The sequence below is a fragment of the Diabrotica virgifera genome, chromosome 6 (genome assembly GCF_917563875.1).
Source record: "Diabrotica virgifera virgifera chromosome 6, PGI_DIABVI_V3a".
Lineage (NCBI taxonomy): Eukaryota > Metazoa > Arthropoda > Insecta > Coleoptera > Chrysomelidae > Diabrotica > Diabrotica virgifera.
Genome location: NC_065448.1, coordinates 15,351,974 through 15,363,580, shown reverse-complemented (window position 1 = coordinate 15,363,580; position 11,607 = coordinate 15,351,974). Strand labels below are relative to the sequence as shown.

Sequence of the window (11,607 nt, the reverse complement as noted above, 5' to 3'; positions counted from 1 at the left end):
AAAGTTTGCTAATTTAAGAGCTCACTTTAAATGTTTGTCAATGAATGGCCTTTCGTATATGTTTTGAAGGAATGAATAACACCAAGCCATAAGTCCCCATTTCTTACCACACTGCTCCCCAAAAGATCGAAATTATTGATAAAAAGACTAAATAGATGACAGACCAAGTCTCAGAAAGTTTTCATAGCTGAAAAACTATGATAAGTGAGTGAGAGTTGAATGTGTAACAGGTCCAAAATAGAGTACAATTATCCCCAATCTACAGTATTCAGTATTGTTTATATTACCACAATAAAAAATAAATGAAATAAAACATTGAATGCTTTCATAAAATAAAAATATATTTATAAATAATAAACAACATTTCAAAATCAATATATCACAATGTGAAAAGTTGTTCAGTTTCAACATTTTCTAGTTTCTTCTTTTGTATTAAGTATTAAACAGTCATCTCTTTTGCATCGGAAACTTCACCTCCTGCATTATCATTATCTTCCATTGTATGTTCGTTGTTTATTGATGTTTCATTTGATGGTAAAGCTGAATTATCATTATCTTGTATTATATCTTCGTTGTCTATTGATGTTTCATTTGATGCTAAAGCTGAATTATCATTGTCGACACTAGAATTATCAGTTGCTATCTTGTCAATTCTCTTAGGTAGTATTTTTTCAAATGCTTCTTTGAAACTATTACCTTCACTTACATATAAAAGAATTTCAAAAACTGAAACAAAAAGATTGTATCATTAATCTTCAATTTATGGGTTGGGGTTGGGGTAATTTAAGAATGTTAATTGAGAGTGCTAATTTTCTAACCATCCGATACCCCTTACTTTTAACCCGAAAAAAATTACCCTGAAAACAATGCGAACTGTTTATTTTGTTAAATTAACAAAAATTCAACAAGTTTTATGTAAAGAAACACAATGTAGACTAAAGATATGGTCTCCCAAAAATTTCTTTCGTAAGTTCCTTATGTATAGTCCGTCCGCTATAACTTTTAGCATGCGGTACGATTCATTTTCAATCAAATTAAGTCAAAACATAAATTGAAACGAAGGTCGATGTGTATATACATTTTGTATACTGTATACTATATACTACACACATTGGCGTACGTTTCGCTTTCTGTTTTGACTTAATTTGATTGAAAATGAATCGTACCGCATGGGAAAAGTTATAGCGGACGGACTATAAGTTACTATATGCAAAGACAAGGACAGAGAAGTACTACCAGAGAAGCAAAAAATGATAAGGATAAAGAAAAGAATACTTTGAAGAAATCCTAAATGCAGACAATCAAAATGAACAAAAGAAGACAAGAGCTGGAGGACTAAGAAGTTGACCTTATACAGTCAATATATAAGAACGGAGATAAGAGGGAATGCCAGAATTATAAGCCAATTACATTGCTAAATGTAGTATACAAAAACCTTTCTGGTATTATCTCCAATAGATTGTTAGAATACTCCTATAATATAATTGGTGATTATCAAAATGGATTCAGACCAAATAGAACCAGTAGAAGAAAAAGCTTATGAATACAACATTGAACTGTATAATAATATGTATATAGACTTTAAGCAAGCTTTGGACAATGTGAAAAGAAACAAAATGCTGAAAGACATTCATAATCTGGGTATACTTAACAAATATATCAGCCTCATAAAAATGACATTGCAGGGTTTAAAAGTCATGGTTAGCTTATATGGAGAACTGACTCCCCTATTTGACATCAATGTGAGAGCAAGATAATTCAACCTAGTTCTTAAGGCAGTAATCAGAAAAACCGATGTAGCTAATTAGTAGAAGCAAGCAACAATAATTAATGGAAGCATTCAAGCAAATTGATCCTGAAGCATGAAAAAAAGGGCTTAAAATAAGTGAAACAAAAACCAAGTACAGTAGAGCGTCGATAATCCGAACTAATTGGTACAGGGGTAGTTCGGATTATCAAATTGTTCGGATTATTCAAATTCAAAATATCTTTTATTAAAAAAATTGTAAACAACACACTTATAGCAAATTGTCACAATTGAATAATAAGTGTCTAATATACATACAAAATTACAATTACAACTACTATGATTTAAAAGTTAAAATGTGTGATTTAAAAACTCATACACAGAATATGGTTCTAAATCCAATAAAATGCTTTTTATTTCAGTTCTAAATATATTAAAATTCTGTTGCAATTTAATTCTAACAGGTAATTTGTTAAAAATTTTTATACACGAATATGTAGGTCCTCTCTCTGTTGCGACTAACCTATGTATAGGAAAATTGAGCCCTACATACCTAGTGGGTATGTTGTGTTTTGGCTCAGAATGTGTAAACCTATCCCTATTCTTGAACAGGAACAGTAAACATATATATATATATATATATATATATATATATATATAAAGCCCTGCCACCGTTAATAATCCTAACTCCTTAAATTTTCCCCTACAGCTCTTTCGAGCTTTTATCTTAGCATTGTTCTTATTGCTCTCTTCTGAGCAATGAATACTCTATCAACATCAGTTCCTCCGCCCCAGAAAATAATACCATATCTGAGCACTGAGTAGATGTTTGCAAAATAAACTGTCTTAAGGTGTTGTAAATTCAAATACTTAGACATTACTCGTAATGAATAACATGCCGTGTTGATTCTTTTGCGAACAACACACAGATGCTCTGACCAATTCAGATGTTGATCTATGTAAATACCCAAGAATTTTGTATTTGTTGATAATACAACAGTTTGATCATCCAACTCAATCCCCTCTGGAATTATCTCATTATTTTGCTTTGTGTGAAAACAAACACTGTTAGTCTTCTCGGTATTTAAAACCAATTTATTTTTTAAGAACCAATTCTGAGCTGTTTTTAAGTGATCTGAAGAAATACTCAGAAGATCCTCAAACGTTGATGCTAATGTTAATAAGTTTGCATCATCTGCAAAATTTACAAGGTGAGACTCACTGCTCAGTATTTCGCTACCAAGATTGTTAATGTAGAAAGCAAAAAGAAGTGGTCCCATGACACTGCCCTGAGCAATACCAAGTTGTAAATTCCCTTCTTCTGAAGAAAACTGTTGTCCTTCTCGAGTTATAATAACTTTTTGTCGTCTGTCGGTGAGGTAATCTCTTATCCAGTCCTGAGCGGGGCCACGAATTCCATATCTTTCTAGTTTGTCGATCAAAATATGATGATCTATGCTGTCAAACGCTTTTGATAAGTCCAGGAAAATTCCCAAGGAAATCTCCCCGTTCTCCCATCCATTCAAAATCTTATCCACGAATTCGTATGTAGCTGTTTCAACAGACCTTCCCTTGAGATACCCATGTTGTGATTCAGCAATTAGGTGGTCATTATTGAAAAAGGCTATATTATCGAAAATATGTTCAAAATACATACAAAGCTCATAAACATAGTACATATACGTACATACGTTTTAGTTACAAGGAATAAAACACCTGCATAATAAATAATTGTATGTATTTCTGCATTAACAAAACAAAAATCTGCAGTCATATTTTGCCCATATTGCCATATTAAATAAAAAATTCGGTCCGTGATCATATTTTATAATTTTATAATTTTTTTTGCGATCGGATTAGCGATCGTTCGGATTATCGACGCTCTACTGTACATGATGGTCCAAAGAACACCTGACAATGGACATAAGACATAATATCGTAAGAGACAACTATACCATTGAACATACTATGCTAATAAAAAATTGATTATATCAAAATTATTAGACAAAAGAACCAAAATGTTACAGAACATTAATTAGACCAGTAGTAACCTATAGTTGTGAGACCTGGGTAATGACAAAATAAGACGAACTCAAGACATTCAAAAGAAAGATACTGAGAAAAGTATATGGTCAGGTACAAGAGGAATAGAATAGAAAGGAAGAATTATGTAAGTATGGTAAAAATTTATTTGCATATTTTTTTTAGATATTAATAAAGTTCTACACTGTGTTACATATCTATTTTACATTCTTGAGATATAATCTTAACTTGTTCGCTACCAAGGGTATTTAAGTTTCGTCCTCATAGACCATAGCTATTTAAATTACCATTACACGCAGTGCAATCGCTGGCTCACAGGTGAGACACTAGTCTATGTGAAAAATCGATGTGGCTCAAATACGAGTTGCTTGGTAGCGAACATGCTAAATAACCTGCTTACCATGATTTATGGTTAAAACTTTTCTTTGTTTCATCCAAAAATATTCCTCAATTGGCAACTTTCCATGCGCTATACCTTGTTCAACAGCCTTATTGTAGCATATGCCCTAAAAGAATAGAATTTAGACAATACAGGTTTGTTATACAGGGTGTTTGGTAAAGAATGGGCCATAGCTTAGATTCATGAGGTTAAAATAGGTTGATTTAAGCTAACTTACCTTAGTACAAAAGTTGATAATAACCGAAATACAGGGTGTCAAAGTTAAACTTTTATTTTATTTATTCTTGAATATTTCCTGACAGGCATGGGATAACACCACAAAATTTGGTAAGCGGGGTTTTTTGGGATGAGAAATCTAAATTCGCCACCAAAAATGATGTACTACCCAGAGACATACGTCTTTCAGTGCTCATTTAATACATTCAATTTTTTTTATCCCCCACTCTACATACTTTTTGAATCAAAATTTTTATTCTCATAATATTTTTACTTAAAAAAGGTATACTACATTCATCTCGCTAAACTCAACTGTTTTCGAGATAAAGGCATTTTAAATCTGCGATACAACATATTTTTGTGCATATCATTGTAGTAGACCCGAAAAATAAGCTTGAAACCATACTAATTGTGCCAGCTCTCATATTTATGTCATTACATCGCAAATTCCATTTGAAGAAATTTGCGATACATTTTTGTAAATTTTTATGGTTATTAAGTTATTTTTTGGGTGTAACTACAATGATAATATGCAAAAAATTATGTTGCCTAACAGATTTAAAATGCGTTTATCTCAAAAACGGTTGAGTTTAGCGAGATAAATGTAGTATACCTTTTTTAAGTAAAAATATTAAGAGAATAAAAGTTTTGATTAAAAAATTATGCAGAGTGGGTAATAAAAAAAATTGAACCTATTTAACCTTCCGTTACTCGCGCCAACTTTTTGTGATCGAATACTCGCGCATGGTGCAGAAGACCGGGTCCAAAAATATGGGTCAGCAATATTTGAAAAAAATTTTTTTTGGAAAATTGTGTACAATTATATTATTTAATGTTAATGAATATATGATCATATAATTGTGTAAATATGCGTTTGTGTCAACATTATATTACTTTAACAAAAAGTAATTTTGTTAATCATCATCTTCATACGTTTCCTCGTCAGTCGATACTTCCTCAAATTTAATAATCTTTGCTTCTCCTTCTCGTAATCCATATCTAAATATAAATAAACAAATATATAAACATTAAAATAAGAAAAATACCTTAAATTACCTGACTAATTAAAACTTACTACTTTTAATTACCTGACTAATTAATAGGTCTTGCCTAATAATAAAAGTACAATACTCTTTTTTACACTGCACTTGGACTTCACACACAGTTGACTGATGACTGAAGAGGTATATGCAGCAGCAATTGAAAATATGCACTACAATCAGAGTTACAGGCAGTTATTTAGAGGCCCGGTCCCATACACTGTATGCGAGTAACGGAGGGTTAATGAGCGATGAAATGCATATCTGGCGCCCTATAAGCAATACATAATTTTTTGTAGCCAATTTAGATTTCTCGTCCTAAACAACCCTTCTTACCAAATTTCGTGTTATTATCCCATGCCTGTCAGGAAATATTCAAGAATAAATAAAATAAAAGTTTAACTTTGACACCCTGTATTTCGGTTATTATACTACATTCGCTCTCGCGAGATTTTTTTTGAGACATTCGGAATAGGAAACGTACAACACAAAAATTCCTACCTCACACTATTAACTGCTAAAATCAACTCAAATCAACTTAATCTTTCATTAAAAAAAGAAGAATTATTAGAAATAGTGGGAGTGTCTACTAATCTCATAAAATTTTGTGAAGTTTATTTCTACAAAATATTTTTATTTTGTACAATAAATAATTTTCTCATTTGCTATCAATACATTATAATGGTTTAAATAAATAAATATTGATTGGTGTAAGGTTTATGTTATTTTTATGTCTGTTTACTATTAATAATATTGGATATGAGCAGGTGCGTTGGTTTTGTAGTAATTTCCAGTCACTTCTGACAACTGAATTTTTCAAAAAAGAAATTACTAACGTCAGTGTCAAAAAAAATCTCGCGAGAGCGAATGTAGTATATCAACTTTTGTACTAAGGTATAGCCCGGTTATAGATAAATGAGAAATTTAAAGAGATAGACCAATAATTGGTCTATTACCACTTTAAATACACCAATTGGTCTATCTCTTTAAATTTTTCATTTATCTGTATTAGCCGGTTACAGATAAATGATAAATTTAAAGATAGACCAATTGGTGTATTTAAAGTGGTACTACACCAATTCGTCTATCTCTTTAAATTACTCATTTATCTGTAACCAGACAATAAGTTAGCTTAAATCGACCTATTTTAACCACAGGAATCTAAAGTTAAGTTATGGCCCATTCATTACCAAACACCTGTATATAATATAGAGTGTTTCACATTAAGAATGGAACGTTGCATAGATAGGGCTACATATTTCATATAGACGATAGAAGCACACCAATGCCACACCATCAGGTTAGAATGAATCGTATATCGATAGTCTAGTAGCAACCTATACCTGAAAGTTTTGGCAACACTGATCTGCATAAGCCAGAATTTCCGTTTTTAACGTGAAATAAAGTATAGAAAGAGAAAAGAAATGACATATTTAAGTACCTTATGTGCATTATGATCAACTAAACCACCTATAATATAAACTTTATCCTGCTCTAATTCCATAATATTATTATCGCTTTCGCTACTCAAATAAACTAGTTTTTCCTTGGGAAAAATATTTATATATTCATCAACATGAAAGTTTATATCCCAATGTTCATGTCCATGGTGCCTAGAAAACTCCTTCTCACTTCTACCATTAAAACTACTTAAGTGAAGCTGCATCGGAGCTTTAGCTCTTCGATTCAATGTGTAGATTCTCAACACTTGCTTAATAGTTTTAGCCATATCTTTATCTATCATCAGGTCATCGAAACTTAAATCTATACAAACACTTATCTTGCAAGGACTGTTCGCCATTTTAACCCTTTTTAGTTCTTTCCTACTGGGGCCCAAATCAATGCCATGAAGCTTGGCATATATTTTTTTCTCTTTAGTTTTTAATCTTTCTTTCTTACGCTTTTCTTTTTTCACTTTATTCCAATTAACCGACCTAAGATACTTTTTCTTTTGCTTTTTACTGAGTTTGGAAATTTCAACCCCATTGAAGTATTCAACACTTGTCTCAGTATGGGGATCTTCATTTTGGGAACTATTTACAGTAGATTCTGCAACTGATGTTTCGGTTTCTGTAACTTGCTTTTCTTTTTCAACCTTCATGGTTTAATTGATAATAAATAATATCTATAAACAGTAAAAGCCTTGGTTTTCGATATTTTTATTGCAACTTGTACATAAAAAGGCCAAAAAGTTATAGGTTATAGTGTCAAGAATGACAAGTATTTGCAATGACATTTTTACACGTGGTTTCTGAAATCGTCTTTCGTGACATTCACAGTTAGAGATGGGCTATACAAAAATTAAGAATGGAAATCTAGGCAGCATATTTTCCATTGATTCCGCCTATTACTCTAATCGTCAAAGACTAAAATGCCATTGAACCTCTAAAAGCATACGAACAAGTTGAATTTTGCTAAAAATGTTAATTTTTGGACACCAACAAGATGCAAAGAAGTTTGCCAAGCGTATCCCCGGGCTTTCCTCTTAACACTGCTCGTAGGTGGTATGGTGGGTTTATTAGCACTTTTTGCGTAGAAGTAGCAGTTCTCCGAGAAACAACGCTTGAAGTGACCGGCGATTTTGAATGTCCTTACGCACGCGAAATTAATTTTTTAAATAAATATTGTATTAAATTCACAGTAAAAATTCGATATCTGTTAATAATTAGATCGTACTAATAATAAAAATTTAAATGCGTTTTTAAAGGTGAAGAGTGCAGTTGTTTTCGTATGCAATTTTTGTATTTTGCCGCAAATGAAGTAGGTGTATATTGGCGAGGAACCGCAAAGTGGGTGACGCCTGGTGGCAAATTTGAAAAGCATCAACTCGAGGAAAACATTGACTTTGTCATTAATTTGTGTACATATTTGCGGTAAGTTTATGTTGTAATTAACAATGAATTCGACTTGAAAAAACTATTGCAGTGGTCCTCAGTATCCATTCCTATATTATACTCTAGGTAATGACTTAAACTAACTAATGCCAAATCACACATTTTGTTAATTTAACGTTTGTATTAAACGTAGTATTTTTTTAATGTTTAAGCGACTGAAAAATTAAATAAATAAATAAAATGCAGTACCTTTATAATCTGTACATAGAATGTACATTGTTATACAAAATATTCCGACCACCTCATATAATTTCCAAAACACAATTTTTATAAAATAAATTCACCTACTTAGTTTGCAGTTTTTATTTAATTAAAAATTCTTATTAGCCCAGTAAATGAACGGGAAATTCGGCGATATTGTGTAATTTTCAGGGGCAACTCCGAATTGCATGAAAATTTGGATTTAGGTTCTACTTACCCTCCACTTCAAAGTTGAAATTGTGCCGTTGGTTGCTTTTACTTGGGGGTGACAGTCACACCTTCTCGAGGGTGAAAAAACATACGTTCAAGATAAGACAGGAAATAGATAAATTGACTGATTTTAAGCAACTTTTGTTCTATAGAGTTTTTTACGTAAGTCAATACTTTTCCAGTTATTTGCCATTGAAAATGTTGATTTTTCGACAAAAAAACTACGTTTTCAGACGGTTTTTCGCAAATAACTCAAAAAGTAAATATTTTATAGAAAAAAACATCCTTAGCAAAAGTGTAGCTAATAAAAACCCAAAAAAATGGTGTATCAGTCAAGTCTATCAATCAAATAAAAACAAAGTTGTCTCATGAAAAATACGTTCTTATGCCTCTAATTCCAAATCGAATATTTCAAGGTGAAATCACCGAAAAATTAAGCACTTTTCGGGAAAACCCCATTTAAACTTTTTTAAAGTGTTTATAAAAAGCTTTGTTTTAATTGTTAACAAAAGTTTTAGCATTAAAAATAAGCGAGTTACGCTCAAAATAAAGTTGGCCCTCTTTTTTTTTGGAAAAAGTCATGAAAATCTCGCCGTGTTTAGCTCCCCGAATAAAATTAATCGCTACCGATTTACAAACAATGTTCTTACCCAAGGTTCATAAATAGACAGGTTGCATGGTAACTTTCCACCAATCAGCGTCGAGAATCTAATGGCGGGAGTGACGTCACCCAGAATGCTGCATTCAAATTCATTCACTTCACTCATTGAAATGAACTCGGAAAGTAGGAATATTTTTAATGATTGAAAATATATATGTATATTTAAAAAAAATACGTTTGGATTTTTAATGACTATTTATTTAATATATTCTTTAAAAAATGTGGTAGATACCTGTAGAGCTACAAAAATCATAGAATATAATTGCAATTAAATATATGCAGTAGAATAGCAGTACTACTTAATTAAAGCAGAAGTAGATTCTTTCTTGTGTTTATATATGGGACTAAATCATTCAAATATCCTAGGTATATTAATAATGGATTGAATACAATTTACTTTTTTAAATGATTTTGAGTAGGTATATAATCATTTTGAATTGGGGATAGTGCATGTAGTACATTATTATAAATTCCTTCTAACATGTAAACCATGGTGAAAAAGAGATTCAACTAAAGATTTATGTACCTATCAAAATTAGTAGTTTTTCCCTTAAGTTTAACATAAGAGCATCTGATTACGTTAGGTACTGGATTATATCTAAAACTATTAAAACATTATGATTCCATTCAATAGGTACCTGTGAAGTTTTACATTAACAGAAAATTATAAAAAATACAATTTCAGTGCAATAAAGGGAATTTTCCCCATTTTATATATTCATTTACTTTATAATTGTTTATTCAAACGATCTTCAGATGGCTACAATATTAGTTATAATTTTTTATGAAACAATTAGGTACATATAATAGATCTATTATCTATAGACTTAATTAGATATATGATTATGATATATTGTTCAATAAGTCTAAGCAGATTGTAACGTACACAAATGATGTAAACTTGATGTGAAGAACCACAAGAGATATTACAGAACTGTATGTGGAGCTTAAAGAAAATGCGAAAGAAATAGGGCTAGGCGTCAACGTATATAACACTTCTTGTAAAAGAGTTTTGGGTTTAAGTTATTATACTAAAAACACTTAATGATATCTATAGATACATTATATCGCAAGATATAAACACAAATTTAAACACTAACGATATTTAATAACAAAATATAGCCTCCAAACCACGTATCCTATTATGTTTACAAACAATTCGTAAAATTGATCGTCTGGGTGACGTCACGATGACAATATTTCATTTGTCAATGTCAAAGTTACCATACAACCTATGGTATAGGGACCTTGGTTCTTACCTATCTATTTTTTATACGATCTGTCAGTCTCACCGGTTTAAAGTGTTTATTTTTGAAAGGGTTATAATTGAGAAAGCTTGAATGGGTCACTAATCACGAGTGTATGCAAATTTTGAACAGCCATATATTAACCAATTTTTGTCTTACGGAGAAACAAAATGAAACTAGCATATTTATAATAGCAAAACCTACATTTTTTTACTCTTTAAGATTTTTCTTATCAATAATACTTTTTAAGTTATTTTGAAAAAATGAAATTTTTCAAAAAATTTTGAAAATTTTTTTTACTATAAAACCAAATGTTTTCAAAAATAAGCACTTCAAACCAATCAAACTTACAGGTCATATAAACAATACACATACAGTTAAAATATATGGTAAAGCCAAACGATTAATTTAATTTAGGGTGTTAAACAGAGCAAGGTTTTCACGATTTTTTTTACCAAAAAAGGGGCCAACTTTTTTTTTCAGTGTAACTTGTTTATTTTTGATGCTGTAACCTTTTGTAAAAAACAAATAATAAGCTTTTTTCGATACTTTAAAAATGTTAATAAGGTTTTCTCGAAAAATGCTTCTTTCTTCGGTGATTTCGCGTTGAATTATTCGATTTGAAATTAGACGAATAAGAACGTATTTTTCATGAGCTACAACTTTTGGTTCTACTCAATTTGTAGACTTTACTGGTACACCATTTTTTCGTTTTTTTATAGGCTACACTTTAGCTAAAAATATTTTTTTCGATAAAATATTTACTTTTTGAGTTATTTGGGAGAAACGGTCTGAAAACGTAGTTTTTTTTGTCAAAAAATCAACATTTTAAATCGCGAATAACTCGAAAAGTATTGACTTACGTAAAAAACTTCATAGAACAAAAGCTGCTTAAAATAAGTCAATTTATCAATTTCCGGCCTTATTTTAAACATGCGATTTTCACAC

The 11,607-nt window shown here is 30.9% G+C and overlaps 1 protein-coding gene across 1 annotated transcript; it reads right to left on the bottom strand.

Annotated features, from left to right (window-relative positions):
* Window positions 1–320: 320 nt before the first annotated feature.
* LOC114325379 (tRNA methyltransferase 10 homolog A) lies at window positions 321–7,669 on the bottom strand. Its single transcript, XM_028273439.2, has 3 exons — window positions 6,888–7,669; window positions 4,191–4,296; window positions 321–726 (listed from the first exon to the last, which is right to left on the bottom strand). Exons 1-3 carry the CDS (start codon window positions 7,545–7,547, stop codon window positions 440–442), a joined length of 1,053 nt encoding a protein of 350 aa, XP_028129240.1. The 5' UTR covers window positions 7,548–7,669; the 3' UTR covers window positions 321–439.
* Window positions 7,670–11,607: the final 3,938 nt, after the last annotated feature.

Excerpts from the sequence above, each read along its gene's own strand:
- LOC114325379 (XM_028273439.2), bottom strand. The coding sequence starts at position 7,547 with ATGAAGGTTGAAAAAGAAAAGCAAGTTACAGAAACCGAAACATCAGTT. Across the intron at positions 4,297-6,887 it reads TTGATCATAATGCACATAAG|GGCATATGCTACAATAAGGC; the intron begins GTACTTAAATAT and ends CTATTCTTTTAG. Across the intron at positions 727-4,190 it reads AGTTTTAACCATAAATCATG|TTTTTGAAATTCTTTTATAT; the intron begins GTAAGCAGGTTA and ends TTTTTGTTTCAG.